Source organism: Erinaceus europaeus, chromosome 14, assembly GCF_950295315.1.
Source record: "Erinaceus europaeus chromosome 14, mEriEur2.1, whole genome shotgun sequence".
Taxonomy (NCBI): Eukaryota; Metazoa; Chordata; class Mammalia; order Eulipotyphla; family Erinaceidae; genus Erinaceus; species Erinaceus europaeus.
In genome coordinates, this window is record NC_080175.1 from 46077068 (window position 1) to 46093360 (window position 16293).

General features: G+C 45.1%; 1 protein-coding gene across 3 annotated transcripts in view; it reads right to left on the minus strand.

Moving 5' to 3' along the window:
• The window catches only part of RPTOR (regulatory associated protein of MTOR complex 1), a 352764-nt gene extending 336808 nt beyond the window's left edge, over positions 1–15956 (minus strand). For all 3 annotated transcript variants that reach the window (XM_060171822.1, XM_060171821.1, XM_060171823.1), the window contains exon 1: positions 15788–15956. In XM_060171822.1, coding sequence (XP_060027805.1) covers positions 15788–15949 — 162 coding nt within the window. In that variant the 5' untranslated portion in view covers positions 15950–15956. The remainder of the gene's footprint in view (positions 1–15787) is intronic.
• Positions 15957–16293: the final 337 nt, after the last annotated feature.

A 16293-nucleotide genomic window follows, 5' to 3' on the forward strand; every position in this document is an offset into this window, starting at 1 on the left:
GCTGGTGAGACAGCATAATGGTTATGCAAAAGCCTTTCAAGCCTGAGGCTCTGAGGCCCCAGGTTCAATCCCAGCTCCACCATAAGCCAGAACTGAGCAATGTTCTGGTGTCTCTCTCTCTCTCTCTCTCTGTATCTTTCCCTCTGTATCTACTCTTTCTCATTACAATAAACGAAATAAAATATTTTTAAAAAGAATAAAATATTGATGCAGCAGCAAATTAACTCTGCCAGAAAGAAGCTCAATGTTGTTTAAATGAAGAAAGCAAAATCTAGACGCTGAACACTATAACAGTCCCTGTATCTGATAATAAAAAACTATGTGAAAACATAAAAATATCATTATGAACAGAAAAGATCCGTCAATAGAAAGAGACCCAGAAATGGTAGTGATGGTAGAAATAACAGAAAAATAAAGCTTTAAAATGATATTATAAATTTTATAAATTTATATTTATTCCTTTAGGAAAACATTGTTTTACAAAACAATCAAGTAGAATTTCTTTTTTAAAATTTTTATTTATAAATAAATGGAAATATTGACAAAACCATAGGATAAGAGGTGTACATTTCCACACAATTCCCACCACCAGAACTCCTATCTAATCCCCCCCATTCCTTGAAAGCTTTCCTATTCTTTTTCCCTCTGGGACTATGGACCCAGGATCATTATGGGGTGCCAAAAGTGGAAGGTCTGGCTTCTGTAATTGCTTCCCCGCTGAACATGGATTTGGCAAATCGATCCATACTCCCAGTTTTGTTTGTTTGTTTGTTTGTTTTTCCAGAGCACTGCTCAGCTCTGGTTTACAGTGGGGGGGGGGGATTGAAGCTGGGACTTTGGGCCTCAGGCATGAGAGTCTCTTTGCATAACCATTATACCCCAGCCCCATTCAAGTAGAATTTCTAGAGAACAAAAGTTACATGAAGGATGTGACAACAGATTAAACACTAAAGGGCAAGGGGCTGGGGAGACAGCATAATGGTTCTGCAAAAAAACTTCCATGCCTCAGGCTTTGATGACCCAGGTTCCATCCCCAGCAGAGGATGAGCAGTGGATAAGCAGCAGAGGATAAGCCAGAGCTGAGCAGTGCTTTAGTTAAAACTAAGAGGCAGGAGAAGGGGAGAGGAAAGGGGTGGGGGAGGGGAGAACACAGACTAGGACATGATGAAAGAAACCCTCCCAACTGAGGATGCAGAGGCGCTTGTGAGATGTAGCCATGGGAGAATTCAGTGGCATCTAAAAGTAAATGTAAATGAAGTTTTGAAAGATTCAAGTTGAGTTGGGAAAGGATACAATAACTGAAAAAATTAATGGCAGTATATTTTCCAAAAATTTACTGAAATTTTCCTGCAGACCCAAGAAATGCGACCAACTCCTAGAAGGCAAAGCAAACTCCACAAAATTACATCATAATCAAATTGCTAAGTAAGAGAAAGATCTTAAAAGTAGCTGGAGGACCAAAAAAAATTTTTTTAAAGCCATTACATTCTAGACTTCTGAAGCAATTCAGAAGTAGACTTCATCAAGAATAAGGTAGGAGGTAACAGCATTGTTCAAGTGCTAGGCAAGGGACTAACTACCAATCTAGAATCCTATATACACCAAAAATATACTTTCAAACTGAGGGTGAGATGAGTTTTCCAAGACCAACACAAGCTGAAGGGGGAAAAAATGTTGTTAATGGGTGCTACGAAAAACATTAAAATCTTTCCAGATTGAATGCAAATGATACCAGGTTGAAATTCAGGGCTACAAGAGGTCATGAAGACTAGAAAGAGAAGTATATCAGTAAGCATGAAAGGTGTTTTCTTCCTTTTTAAAATTTCAGATAATTGACTTTTTTAAAAACAAATTAGCATGGGCTTTATAACACGCAAAAGTAAAGTGTGCAAGATTAACAGGAAAAGAATGGGCAAGAGTGGGGCTACTGGGCAGTATGGGCCTTCCACTGAGTGGGAAAGGTAGCCATCATTTAAAGGTTAAGCTGTGGATAAGTTAAAGATGTAATTCTGCAAACCTCAAAACAATTACCAAATAAACAAATGAACCAAAGAGACATAGCTAGTAACTAACAGAGGAAATACCATAAAAGCAATCATTTTTGTTAAAGACTAACACTAAAGCAATTATACACTTTCAAAGGTATCTTTGCTTGTTTTATGAGCAAAACAAGAATATCATTTAAGCATATGTGGTGCCAAGGATCAAACCAGGGGTCTCATGCATGCACTCTACCCACTGAACCACCTCCCCAACAACCAGGTTGTTTTTTGCTTTTATATTTTTATTGTTACTGGGCTTGGTGCCAGTACTATGAATCTACTGCTCCTGGCAGGTATCTTTTTCCTTTTCTTTTCTTCTTTTTTCTTTTCTTTTCTTTTTTAATAGCACAGAAACTGAGAGGTGGAGGCAAGATAGAGAAAGAGAGAGGGAGGGAGACCTGAAACCTGCTTCTCCACTCATAAAGTGTCCCTGCAGATGAAGAGCAGAGGCTTGAACCTGGGTCACTGTGCATTCAACCCCCTAAATTGGGTTTTTTTCTTTCTTTCTTTTTAATTAATTATAGGAAAATGTGAATTACCTCAACTACAGTTCTACTCACTCCTACATCCTCTCCCTGCCCCTGAGTGTGCACCTCCCTACAAACTCTTTACACATGCAGGCATTTGCTGTTATACTCAGCTGTAGTTTTTTACAAACATAAGTAGAATCAGACCATGTAATATGTGCCAGGGGAGGGGCTGTTTTAATTTTTATCTTCTTTTCATTCCATTTCATTTAATTTTTATCTTCTTTTCATTCCATGCAGCAGCACACAGAACTGCTTGTCCACAATACATGCATGGAAGTCTGGTGCAGGATGCGCCACGATCTCATCGGTCAGTTCTCTCCTGATGGATACTATCTGGTCCACTAATGAATCCACTGGACAGAATAATACTGCTATGAATATTCTGAAAGGGAAAAGGTGTGATCTAAAAAATGCCATCTGTGAATTATTACTAGGTAACAATAAGCTCATTACTAGGGCAAGTCCAAACACACCACTTTCAAAACACATTTCTATATGGGAGTCATTAATGAAGGAAAAACTAACCTACAAAATCAGCCACAATCTACTTTGCAGGAAATTCCTCTCAGAGAAAAATGATATCATTGGGGACAATCCGCCAACTCCTCCTCAAATGGATTCACTGAAGTAAAAATAAACTTCAGCTGAATGAACACTATCACTAATTTTAATAAGGCCATAAAATAGATTATGCATTTGAATATAATTAGGCCCACAGTTAAAGGTGCCAAATGCACCAACAGGAGACATGAACATAGCACTCACTGCCTCAGACAAGCATACCCTGGCAAGGCTGACTGCAGAGGTAGGCACAGCGAGGGGCTCATGGTCAGCCAGCTCCCTAGGAAGAAGACCTATATTTAGTGTGTGGGGGGGGTATCACTCGAGGGCATCATCTTATCCAAGCCCACCTCAGCCAAACCTTTGGCCCCTATGTGAAACACAAAACTAGATCTAGACGAGCCCTGGGCTGGCTGTCACACAAGCATTTATCTGCAAGGCCCTGATCTTTGCAGAGATCCCAGGTAGTCAGCCACCAGCACAGAGGGGGAAGGGAAGTACACACCTGGGGGACAGGGGACCATTAGAAAGGAGTCCGGGTATCTCAACAGAGCTAGGAAAAGCTCATTCTGAGCAAGACAGGAATAGGAGATAAACAGCAAAAGGAAGATGAGCAGATTGCCACCTTCTCCTGTGACCTTCCTGTGTCTGTGCATGAGCTGTGGTCCTTTCTCAAAGTAAAGTTGTGTTGCCTGACTCACGGGGTCTCCTGATTCTTCATGGAATTTACCATAATGAATCAGATTCTGTGAAGACACCTAGGTCTCTCTGGGAGGGGGGAGGAGGGTAGACCATGGCCCCCACAATACCTAGACCACCAGACAGCACCAGCTGCAATAAGACACAGCACGCAGAGCCTCCATCCCAAGCCCTGGGCTGTGGGACCCAGGTCATAAGAGAAGGCAGAGCTGATGAGGGGGCCCCCATGGAATTCAGAAGAGCCCAGCAGGACTCATGGAAGACACCTGGCTCTGTGACTTAATACCAAGAGTCAAGCAGACACTGGAACACCCAGGGGTAGTGGTTTGAAGTGCATTCCAAAGTCCTCCATCAGTCAGCCCACACTTGTCCTCCAATGCTTTCAGCTCAGCTGGGCCCCAGTGCCAGGGGTGGGGAGGGACACAGGCAGGACTCAGGCCATGAAGGGAAATCACAGCAGCTGCCGCAGAGCACAGCCACTTTGCCCCAGAGCACTTTATGTCCACAGTGCCTCTGCAGTGACCCCATCTCCCCAGCCAGATTTGGTGGGCTCCCTGAGCTGTTCTTATGAGACTACTCAGACCCCAGGAGAGAAGGAGTGAATTTGATGTCTTGGAAATGAAATGTCCTAAAATGTCTTTAAAAAAAATAATAAATGGGGGAATGCTCGTATTGAGCACCTATTACCTATTGATGGCTGGCAGAAATCAAATCCTTTTCCGCAGTGTACACAAGTGTCGATTAATGGGAAGTGGGTCATAAAGGCTGGTGGTAAATTGACAGCCCTGGCCAGAAATGCACTTAAAACATGGTCAGGTGGGGCACAGCTCTCGAGAGAGCTCACTCATACCCTATCAGCACAGAGGTGACTTTCTGGCAAAGAAGCAAAAGCAGAGGTTCGGCAAGCCAGGAGCTTCCTGGAGGAGGCCACCTACCAGCCTCAGGCCTCACCCACAGCCCACTGTCTCAGCAAGAACCAGCTCTGCTCTTTTTCTTCTAAATAACCCATCATTTGTGACACGTCCATGCAAACAGACCAGATGAACTCATTAATGGCTCTGCTTTGCACTGAGGTGAGCATGTCAAATGCAGTGAGGTGGAGCAGCTCCACCCCCACCACACCAAAGCCACTCTCATTCCCTGGGTCCTGAATAAAGTGTCCCTAGCACCTCAAGCCTACTCCACTGTGGGGACACTAAGGCCAGGGCAGAGCCAGGGACTGAGAGCAGACTGCAAGGGAGGAAGCTTCATGAGAAGTGAAATGGTGCTGCAGATGTCTCTCCTTCTCTAGCTTCCCCCTTCCCTCCCTCTCAATCTCACTCTGTCCTATCAATGGAAGAAGAAGAAGAAGGAGTGGGAGTCAGGCGGTAGCGCAGTGGGTTAAGCGCAGGTGGCACAAAGCGCAAGGACCGGCGTAAGGATCCTGGTTCGAGCCCCTGGCTCCCCACCTGCAAGGGAGTCACTTCACAGGCAGTGAAGCAGGTCTGCAGGTGTCTGTCTTTCTCTCCCCCTCTCGGTCTTCCCCTCCTCTCTCCATTTCTCTCTGTCCTATCCAACAATGACAACAATAAAACAACAAGGGCAATAAAAAGAAGGGAATAAATAAATATTTTAAAAAAGAGAAGGAGAAGAGGAAGAAGGAGAAGAAAAGGCAGCAGTGGATTTGTCATACAGAGACCAAGTCTCAGTGGTAACACTGGTGGCAAAAAAAAAAAAAAAAAGAAGAAGAAGGGAGAAGAAGGAGGAGGAGGAGGAAGAGGAGGAAAAGGAGGAGAAGAAGGAGGAGAAGGAGAAGGAGAAGAAACTTCAATAAAAGACCTCAGTAGTGCAAAGTTACAGCCCAAAGAGCACATATCCACAAGCTTTGTTCACACCAACTGGGATAAGTGAGCTAATAAATGCAGGCAGACCATCTATCTATCAGTAGGTCAGCCTCCCACACCCACTCCAAGGAAGCGTGAACCACGTATGCAGGCAGTCTGCCTGCTCTTAGGGAGGCAGAGAGGACCTAACTTCATAGGCTGGGAATGATGATTCCTCCCAGAGAGAACAGCTCCCCTGGGAGGAAGAACAAGCAGAGCAGACCTCAGCCAAGGCCAAGGTCACAGCAGCAGCAAGGAGAATGCTAACACAAAGTACACTGGAGAAGGCACAGGCCACTGTGCTTGACCACTGTGTCCCTAAGCCTACAATCCCCATCTTTCCACAAAAAAAAAAAAAAAAAAAAATTACAGAGGGCTGGAAAGATAGCTCAGTCTGTGAGAACACAGGACTTACAAGCCTGAGGCCCCAGAGGCTGCAGGTTCAATCCCTAGCCCCACCTGATGCCAGAGCTGAGCAGTGCTCTCATTCTCTCTACCCTCCTCTACATTCTCTTTCTCATAATAACTAAGTAAATCTTTTTAAAGGTATATTTATTAAGAGAGAAGCACATGTGATGCTAGGAATTGAGCCAAGGATTTCATCAGTTTAATGCTTCACCCACTGCTCCATCTCCCTTTTTAATATTTTATTTTAAAAGAATAAATCTTTTGGGGGTCGGGCAGTAGCGCAGCGGGTTAAGCACAGGTGGCACAAAGTGCAAGGACTGGTGTAAGGATCCCAGTTCAAGCGCTGGCTCCCCACCTGCAGGGGAGTCACGTCACAAGCGGTGAAGCAGGTCTGCAGGTGTCTCTCTTTCTCTCCCCCCCCCCCCCCGTCTTCCTCTTCTCTCTCCACTTCTCTCTGTCCTATCCAACAATGATGACATCAACAACAACAACAACTACTATAAAACAAGGCCAACAAAAGGGATAATAAATAATAAAAAAAATTTTTTAAGAATAAATCTTTTTTTAATATTTTTCCCTTTTGTTGCCCTTGTTTTTTTTATTGTTGTTGCAGTTATTATTGTTGTTGTTACTGATGATGTTGTTGTTAGATAGGACAGAGAGAAATGGAGAGAGGAGAAGACAGAGAGGGGGAGAGAAAGAGACACCTGCAGACCTGCTTCACCACCTGTGAAGCGACTCCCCTGCAGGTGGGGAGCCAGGTGCTAGAACCAGGATCCTTACACGGGTCCTTGCGCTTGGTGCCACATGCACTTAACCTGCTGTGCTACCATCCAACTCCCCCCCCCATCTTTTTTTTAAGGAAAAAAAAAGCACCAGACAAATCCCGGCTGAGGACAGAGTCCTCTTCAGTGTCCTCACAACTGCCAGGGTCATCCAAAAAGAGGAGCCCAAGGAGCACTGGACTGAGTGTCACCTGAGATAAGGAGCAGAAAAAGACAACAGGCAAAAAAATTCAAGAACTCCAACACAGTATGGACTGGAGTTGGTAACAATGTATTGGTCCTGGGCATTAACTGGGACAAATGTATATCCTACAAATGGAAGATGATAACCATAAGGGAAACTGGATACAAAGTTTATGTAAATTTAACTCAATTTTTTCACAAATCTAAAAAAAAAAGTCCATTCAAAAAAAAAAAAAACTCACCAGTTTTCCTCTCTCATACTCATTCACCAAATCTCACAATTCTTAAACCTCCAACCTGCCGAAATAAATAGCAGCTTCTCCCCCATTCAGGCCTTTCAGCATCTGGCTCACAACATCTGTCTTTGTGTGAACCAGGCTGCATCCTCCTCTGGGCTAAGCCCTCCCTTATGTCCCCTGCTGCCCTCTCAGCTTCCCTTGGCTAATCTATCTCCTGTTCCATCACACCCTTCCTGCTTGGGCTCACCTTTCACTTTCACCAGCTGTGAAAGTGCCCCCCTCCCAGTCTTCTGTCTCATTCCACATGCACCGCCCCCCTCCACCCCACTAGGGACCAGCTTCTCCAAAGTCTCTCCTAGCTGAAGTCAGCTCTTCCTGACTCACAGCAGAGCTCAATGCTCAGGAATTCTCAGTGTACAAACTGCCTGGTTACCCAGGGGAAGGCCACATTCACCAGCCCCCCCACACACACACACACAGGAGCAGGACAGGCACGCCCAGCTCTGTCAACACTGGGCCCCCACTGGATCCTAACTGGCCTTCCTCTGAGCTGGGGGACTCTATCCACACCCCTCCTGCTCTGTGCCCCACCAGCTTCCCCACAGGCAGCCTACACAGTCACTCCTCCTAGGCCCTGTTCCCTTCACTGGCTACTAGGAGGCTGGCCCTCCCCCACCGGGTGAGCCCAGAAGCCTGACCAGGAGCAGCCCTCTGTGCTTCCCTACAGGGATATTAGCTTCTCTGCAGGGGTATTGACATTGCAATTCCTGCTGGGCTCAGAGCCTGCTCTATTTACTTCTTTGTCATTGCATGGAGGAGAAGGAAGCAGAGGCAAGAACTGGGCAGTGGGTGTCCAGGAGGTACAGGGAAACAAACAGTGATTCAGTGTCCCTATTCTCAAGAGGGGATGCCCAGCATGAGGGGCACAGATGCCAGGGTGGCCTAGGTTCAAATCCAGGCTCCGCCATTCAGTAGCACTGTGGTCAACCATCTAACAGCCCTTATCTGTGTCAACTATAAAGCGGGCATAATGGCCCCTGCTCACAAGCTAGCCAAGGAGTCCAAGGGGACATCAGCATGGAAATTCTGGGCCACAACTGACACACAGCATGATGCTCTTGTCCTGGGGTAGCAAAGACAGCATGGGCACAGGAAAAAACCTGGTTCTTGAATGTGTGAGCTCTCCAGGGGTCACAGTTAGGCTGCAGACCCCACAAGAAAGTAAGGACTTTAAATAAAAAGCATTCAGGGGCTGGGCAGTGGTGTAACCAGTAGGGCATATCAAGCACAAAGACCTGGGTTCAAGTCTCTAGTCCCCACTTGCAGCAAAGGAAGCTACTCATATAACCAAGAGCAAGGACCATGTTCAAGCTTGCATGCAGGGAGGATGCTTCATGAGCAGTAAAGCAGTGCTGCAGGCATCTCTCAGGCTCTCCCCCTCTATCTCTCTCACTCCTCTCAACTTCTCTGTCCTATCAAATAAAATAGCAAGGAAACAAAAAAATAGCCACCAAGAGCAGTGGATTCATAGTGCAGGCATCAATCCCCAGCCACAGCTCTGGAGGCAATAAATAAAGAGGAGTAAGGTGTATGTGTATCTTTCTCCCCCTCTGATTCTGTCTCTCACTTCTATAAAAAAAATAATATAATATAAAACATTTAAAAAAAAAAAAGGAAGGAAGGCGGGAGGGAAGAAGGAAGAGAACAAATGGCCACCAGAAATGGTGAAGTCTAGCAGGCCAAAGTCACTGTAATAACCCTGGTGTTAAAAAAAAAAATCATTCAGAATAATCCTCCTCTGTCTACACATACAACACAGCCCAGGTTGTAGGGGTGGAGCAACAGAAGACAAGGACAGGAAAAGATATTCAGAGTGGCACGACGGGGTTCTGCGCCATTTTCATTTCCAGGAGAGAGCAGGCAGCAGGCCCACACAAGCAGGGGTGCAGCAGCTGGGCCTGTGGCCCTGGGAAGAGTTCAACCCCTGCAAGGAAGGGCACCATCTTCCTCTCGCTGTCAGGTTTCCCACGGTCTCCAAATGTTCATCATGATCTATGTTATTTTTATAATCTGGAGGAAAATAGCATGTTTGCAGGGAACATAGTTACTTTTAAAAAATTACAAGTATTTTTCAAGGACCAGGCAGTAGCGCAGCAGGTTAAGTGCACATGGTGCAAAGCCCAAGGACCAGTGTAAGGATTCCAGTTTGAGCCCCTGGCTCCCCACCTGCAGGGGAATTGCTTCACAAGCGGTGAAGCAGGTCTGCAGGTGTCTCTCTATCTCTCCCCCTCTCTTTCTTCCCCTCCTCTCTCCATTTCTCTCCATTTCTCTCTGTCCTGTCCAACAACGACAGCAATAACAACAACAAAGGCAATAAAAAGGGGGGGGAAAGCTTTCAGGTGCAGTGGATTCGTAGTGCAGGCACCAGGACAAAAAAAAAAAAGAAAGGAAAGAAAAGAAAAGAAAAGAAAAGGAAAGAAAGAAAAGAGAAAAAAGAAAAGAAAAGAAAAGGAAAGAAAAGAAAAGAAAAGAAAAGAAAAGAAAAGAAAAGAAAAGAAAAGAAAAGAAAAAAGAAAAGAAATGGAGAGACACCTAGGCAACACAGCCTGCAGGTGGGGCCAGCAGCTTAAGCTGGGTTTTCGCATGTGGTGCACCACCACCCAGTCCCTATGGCATTGTCTTTCAACAGGAGGGTCAAGGCAGAAACCTGGAGGGGAAGACTATATATACTCCAAGTGCTGTCTGGCTGAATTCTACAAGGTGATAATGAGGAGAAAATGTTCTTACCCGTTACAGGACTCTTCCAATAGCACACTGCTCAAAACAGAATACCTCACATTTTTAAAGCAGGTTAAAAAAAAGCCAATTGATGTAGATGGTCTTGCTGTAACTTCTGAGCCTCATATGACAGAGACCAGCGGAAAGTTCACACACTCCAACTTAGACAACTTGGGCCACGGCTCCACCCTTTACCACCGCCAGACTCCATGAGACCCCTCTGGGTTCCTGGCTTCCCCCTGAGATCATAACTGCTCTCCAGCTGTGGTGTCCCCATCTCCACTCAAAACGCTCCGCTCCACTGTTAGCCAAAAGGATCTTTCACAAAACACAAATCTAATGGGCAGAAGAAATAGCTTACTTGGCTAGTGTATTGCTTTGCCATACGTGCAACCAGCTTCAAGCCTGACCCCCACCAAATTGGAGGAAGCTTTAATGCTGTGGTTTGTGTGTCTCTCTCCCTCTGTTTCTACCTGAAACACACAGACACACACACACAGACACACACACACACACACACGCACATGCACGGCATTCTCCTGTGTAAATCCTTATAAGACTCCCACCACCAACCACATTAAAGGGCTAGCCACGAGATTGCCGTGCATACTCAAAGGTCAATGCAATCATCTCCCTGAGCACTATGGACTCAGGATGTTCTCATCTCAGCTGTACTCAAGCAACAGCTGTGCATGACATCGTGCGACAGACACAACTATCTATCTGACAGACACAGGGTGTCAAAGACACTCCGAACGGGCAGTAAACCTCTGCTGAACTGCAGGTCTTGGTCATCTTTCCTAGCTGTGCTGCCTCCACCTTCCTTCCACCTACAGGAGCCGGCCCCTGCCGACAAGGAAACAGCCTTTGTCCCCATATGGAACCTCTTAACACACACCCAGAGCACAGAAAGAGGCCACAGATCACTTTCTTCTCTATTACCTGACTGACTGACTGCTTGCTTGCTTGCTTGCTTTCCTGACATGCTTCTTTTTTTTTTATTCTTTCTTTTTCTTTTTTCTCTCTTTTTTTTATTTTTTGCAAGGTATTTTTGCTGGGGCTTGGACTTGGTGTCTGCACTACTCCCAGTGGCCACCACCCCCCTACCTCAGTTTCATCTACTAGAACAGAGAAAAATTGAGAGGAGAGGGGGATGTAAGGAAGGAGAGAGAAAAACAGATACTTGCAGCACTGCTTAACCACTCACAAAGCTTCCCTGTGCAGGTGGGTACCAGGGGCTCATCAGAAAGATTTCGCAGTACTGGGAAGTTCATGGTGGCAGATATAGGTTTTCCCAAAAATTCCATTTTCACTTAAAGGCTCAGCTTGGCTCACTGGTCACATATACCACCAGAGCTTTCTTTGAAATGCCAGTTCACTTTTTCTGGCTAGAAGACAGACACCAAGTCTGAGCACCCACCCAGCTCTGGCCCACCAAGCCAGGTCTGTGTCATCTGTGAAAAGCAGCAGTCAGCACTCCAGGAGCCCTTCCTCAGGCCCCTAAGTGAGCATAGGCACAGCATCCGGGAGCCCACAGGTGGCGCAGGGGGTTAAGCGCACATGGTGAGAAGCACAAAGACCAGTGTAAGGATCCCTGTTCCAGCCCCTGGCTCTCCACTTGCAGGTGCGTCGCTTCACAGGTGGTGAAGCAGGTCTGCAGGTATCTATCTTTCTCTCCCCATCTCTGTCTTTCCCTCCTCTCTAGTTTCTCTCTGTCCTATCCAGCAAAAACAACAACAGTAACAACAATGATAAACAACAAAAGAGGGGGGGAAAGCCAAGAATTCTTAACAAAGTGTTGGTACTCCTGAACCTTAACCAGATCATTTGTGTACACTCGTGGTGATGGATTCATTTTGCCATGAGTGAGTGGATTAGATCCCTATATGTACCCAGTAACATCTACAAAGTAGCAGTGGCACAGTCCTGGTTAAAAGGCCTTATGTTAAAAGGCCTCCTTCCATGGGTGAGATGTAAAAGAAAACACCAGAGAAATGAGCCAGTGGGGAGCTGCTTCAGATATCAGGTGAGCACAGAAGGTCTCCCGGGGAAGGAACGTGCAGAGGGTACAAACAAGGAGGAGTCAGGTGTGCGAAGGATGGGCAGCTATGCTTATTATGAAGCAGAATGGACAGACAGTGCCAAGTGGTGGTGTTCTGAAAACAGGGTCAGGAGTCCACATTCTGCTCCCATCACTCAGGAAGCCACAGGAAGCACCTATAAGGAACCAATGGGATTTAACTGGTACCATTAACAAGTCCCTCTAGCCATTGCACAATCAAACAACCACAGAGCAAGGTGGTACACAAGGTGACCAGTCAGGACGCAACTTTAATCATCTGGACAAAAACGACAGTTGTCAGTGCACAGAGATGAAGATGACATATCCAAAAAAGATGCTTTGTCAGATTCTACTGATGAGCTGGATGGGGTGACAGGGGAGGGGAGAATTCAGGAGAAACTGCTGATTTAATGCCTGGATAGCCAAGTAGTGATAATGTGCTAAGATGGAGACAACAAAGGCAAGGCCCTCCCATGTGGCACTGGGGCTTGGTACCTGAGGCAGGAACTTCAGGTGAACCAGAACTCAAGATAGTGGGGTGGAGGGATGGGACATAGGGGACAGGACACAAGGGATGGGTACATACTGGCATGCAGGTGGCATTTAAAGCTAGGGGCTTGACAGGAACAGCTAGCATAGGAGGTCCCGAGCCAAAAGAAAGGGGCCCAAGAGTAGACTCTGGGGACCTGCATGTTGTTGTGTCAAACAAGACAGCAGTCTGAGGAGCAGCTTTCACCAAGTCTCAGGAAGACACAGCAAAGGAGGCATGAAAGAGAAAGCGTGCCACCGTGGATGCTAACGGCAGGGCAAAGTTGTGAGCTTCAGAGTTAGCAACAGATGGTGGACGGCACACAGGGCAGAGTAGCAGGAAGACAGTCTGATGAAGAGGACTTGGGAGAAGACATGAGATGAAGACATGATGAAGACAGAATCATAAGCTATTACTATTCAACCTCGCTTGAGAGAGAACCTAAACATCTTCAGGCCCATGTTCTGGGCCTCCTCCACGGCACAAATCAAGTATGACTACAAAGCAACATGACTAACGCAGAAATGGCTAAGTAAGAAATGGCTTCACCATCTCATAGCTATCTCTCTGCACATACACCCATACGATGTGTTCTCCACTGGCTTTCCTTCAAAGCAAAGGGTTCCAAGTTTCTCTGGTTCCACTCCACAGAGGGGAAGCAAAAGAGCTACCTGAAATTAACAATCCCATTTGACCACTTTTCTGTAGGAGAGTAAATTTGATGCCAACTATCACAGTGTTCAAATGGGGGAAGGGGGATGTGTACCTGTGTTAGCAGAGGCTAACAAGAGAAAATGAGATTTCTCTGGCAGTAGTCTAACTGAAGGAAGAGAGACTAAAAGGACTGTGAAGTTGTCAAACCCTCACAAACTTCACTGAATGTCAGTTGTTGATTTTCTTCTTCATTAAGCAACTTGCTAAGATCAAACATGCAAGTTTTTCTCCTTGACTCCTGGTAAGTGGTGAATCTCACAAAACTTTTCTTTTTCTTAGTAACGTATTATATGGAGTTTAACAAGGAATGCTGGTCATCCAAAAATAATGTTTTAGTTAAATGGAAAAATGTAAAGTATGCATTTTTTAATTGTTCTGAACAGTTTGAGCATGGTTTTAAAGTAGCAAAGAAAAATGATCTCACTAATGTGTCCAGAAACCCCACTTCCCCAGAACTGTATCCCACTAGGGAAAGATAGAAACAGTCTAGGGGTATGGATCCACCTGCCAATGTACATGTTCAGCAGAGAAGCAATGACAGAAGCCAGAACCTTCACCTTTTGCACACCAAAAAGAATTCTGGTCCATACTTTCAGAGGGAGAGAAATGTTAGAGGAAGATGACCAAGGGACTCTGAAACTACAATTCCATCAAGACCCAGAGAGAGAGTAGGAAAAAAGGAAAGATACTGAGTAGTAGTAATAGGTGTAGGTATGACTTAGAAAAGGCAGGACCATAGGGGAAAAAAGGGGGGGGGGGCAAAAGGGCAAATGTGTATAAATACAGATAGACAGTTATTGAAATAATAGTCAATCCATATCTGTGACCTTGGGAGTACTTAAGTTTCCAATGGAGGGGATAGTGGGGGGGAATGGTATGGAATTATACCCCTGTCATCTCAGCTTTGTAACTCAACCCTAAATCACTAATAATTTTTTTAAAAGAGAATAGGGAAAAATATTCTAGCATCTATCATCAGCAGAAATAAAGTAGCAAAGAAAACCACATTTCAAAATAGACCTCTCCAAGTAAAATGGAAAAAAAAGCATTAGTTACTTTAAACTTCTTTTCATATTGCAAAAAAAAAAAAAAAAATGGCTTTGAATGATATAACTGGTACTGCAGATGTTCACAAGACAGACTTAGTCTCTTTCAATAACCATCTCTTTTACTCCTTACACTATGTTTTCATGAAACAAGTTGTCCCAACCTTTTAATAGTAGGATATTTGGAAAGTAAATTAGTAAGTGAAACATTGCTTTCTAGTAAATGACTAACCAGAATATATATAAATACACACACACATGTTTTGCATCCTACACTGAAAGCAAGAATCTTCTCTACACATATGCATAATCCCAGAGCAAAACACAAACCTCCCATTTTTATTTTTTTCTTTTCTTATTTATTTACTAGATTTATTTCTTTAGTAACAAACAGAAATCAAGAGGGAATGGGGTGAAAAAGAGGAAGAGAGACAGAGACACCTGCAACACTGCTTCACTACTCGCAAAGCTTTCACCCTGCAGGTGGAGACCAGGTCCTTGTGCATTGTAGCATGTGCACTCAACCAAGTGTGCCACCACCTGACCCCAAACTCCCATTTTTATAGCACTAAAATGTTCAAATAAAAGTAATCTTAAAAGAAAAAATAAATCACAAAAAGTTATGAATGTTCATTGATAAGACCACTGCACTATTTTGCCTTGGCACGAAGGAAACAGCAGTTAAGGACAGATTCAACAAAGTTGTCTTATTTCCTATTAGCTGCTTATGAGACACTGTCCACACATCAACCATGGGCACCCCCTAAACTATGGAACTAAGTTCCAGCCCACCACACTTTAGCTTCTCTTGGAAAAAGTCTGAGTTACAGCAACCCAACAACACAAAGAACAATAAAAAGTCTGCATTCAAACCAACTTGTTTAGGAGATTATGAGTTCCCCGTAACTTTAAAATATCTTTGCATCTGCCAGTAATCCTGTTTCCTAGCACAATATATCAGAATTCAGCTGAACAATAAAAAGCAGACTAAGCACATGGGTACTAGTATTTTATCCCAAGCAGTCTTTCCTCTAGGTGTTAGCAGCACTTAACATATGGAAGAGTATGTAAATACTTGTAAAGCTATTTCCTAGCTCATTTTACTTTGAGTTAGAGCTGACTTTCAGTGGAATTAACACTATGCAATAAATAACTACAAACCAAAAATCTTCCTATTTTCAACTTAAAACTGGAGTCTGGAATGATCTGAGCTGTTTCCTTGACTTGCAATATGTTGCTGGGGGAGGGGAGAGCTTTTCCAAGGACACTCTTTTGGCTCTCAACTTTTCTCCACAGGAGTGGGGGGAAGGACTACCGAGGTCCCAGAGGCACAGTAAAAATGCACTTACCCGATCCTTCATCCTCCAGCTCTGAGCTAAGGACTTGGAGCCTTCAATTTTCTCACAGTGCCTCTTCTTCATAAAAGCCAAAGGCAGGTTCCAGTCCGTAATGTCGGCCTCATCTTCTTCCACCAGTCCCAGGAGAGGCGACTGCAGCATTTCCGACTCCATCAGCGGGGGAGGGGGTGGGGGAGTCCTTGGCAGCAAGCGCTCGAGAACCTCCAGCCTTAAAAACTAGTGTGTGCCCGTACTGGTTAAAAAGAAGAAGAAAGAATAGAAAAAGAAAATAAAAAAGAAAAGGGTAGCAGAAGAAAAGAGCAGAACGGAGCGTGCGCGGGGACCCCCAGCAGGGCACGAAGTCCGATCGCTCACTCTGAGCGGAAAGTCGGAGGAGAGTGGCCGACCGCTCCCGGGCAGCGTGCTCGCGGTCGCTGTCCCAGGCGGGGGCGACGAGCCCAGCTGTCAAGCACGCGAGCCACTCGCGGCCTCCCGATGACCCTGCTCTAGGCTTCCAA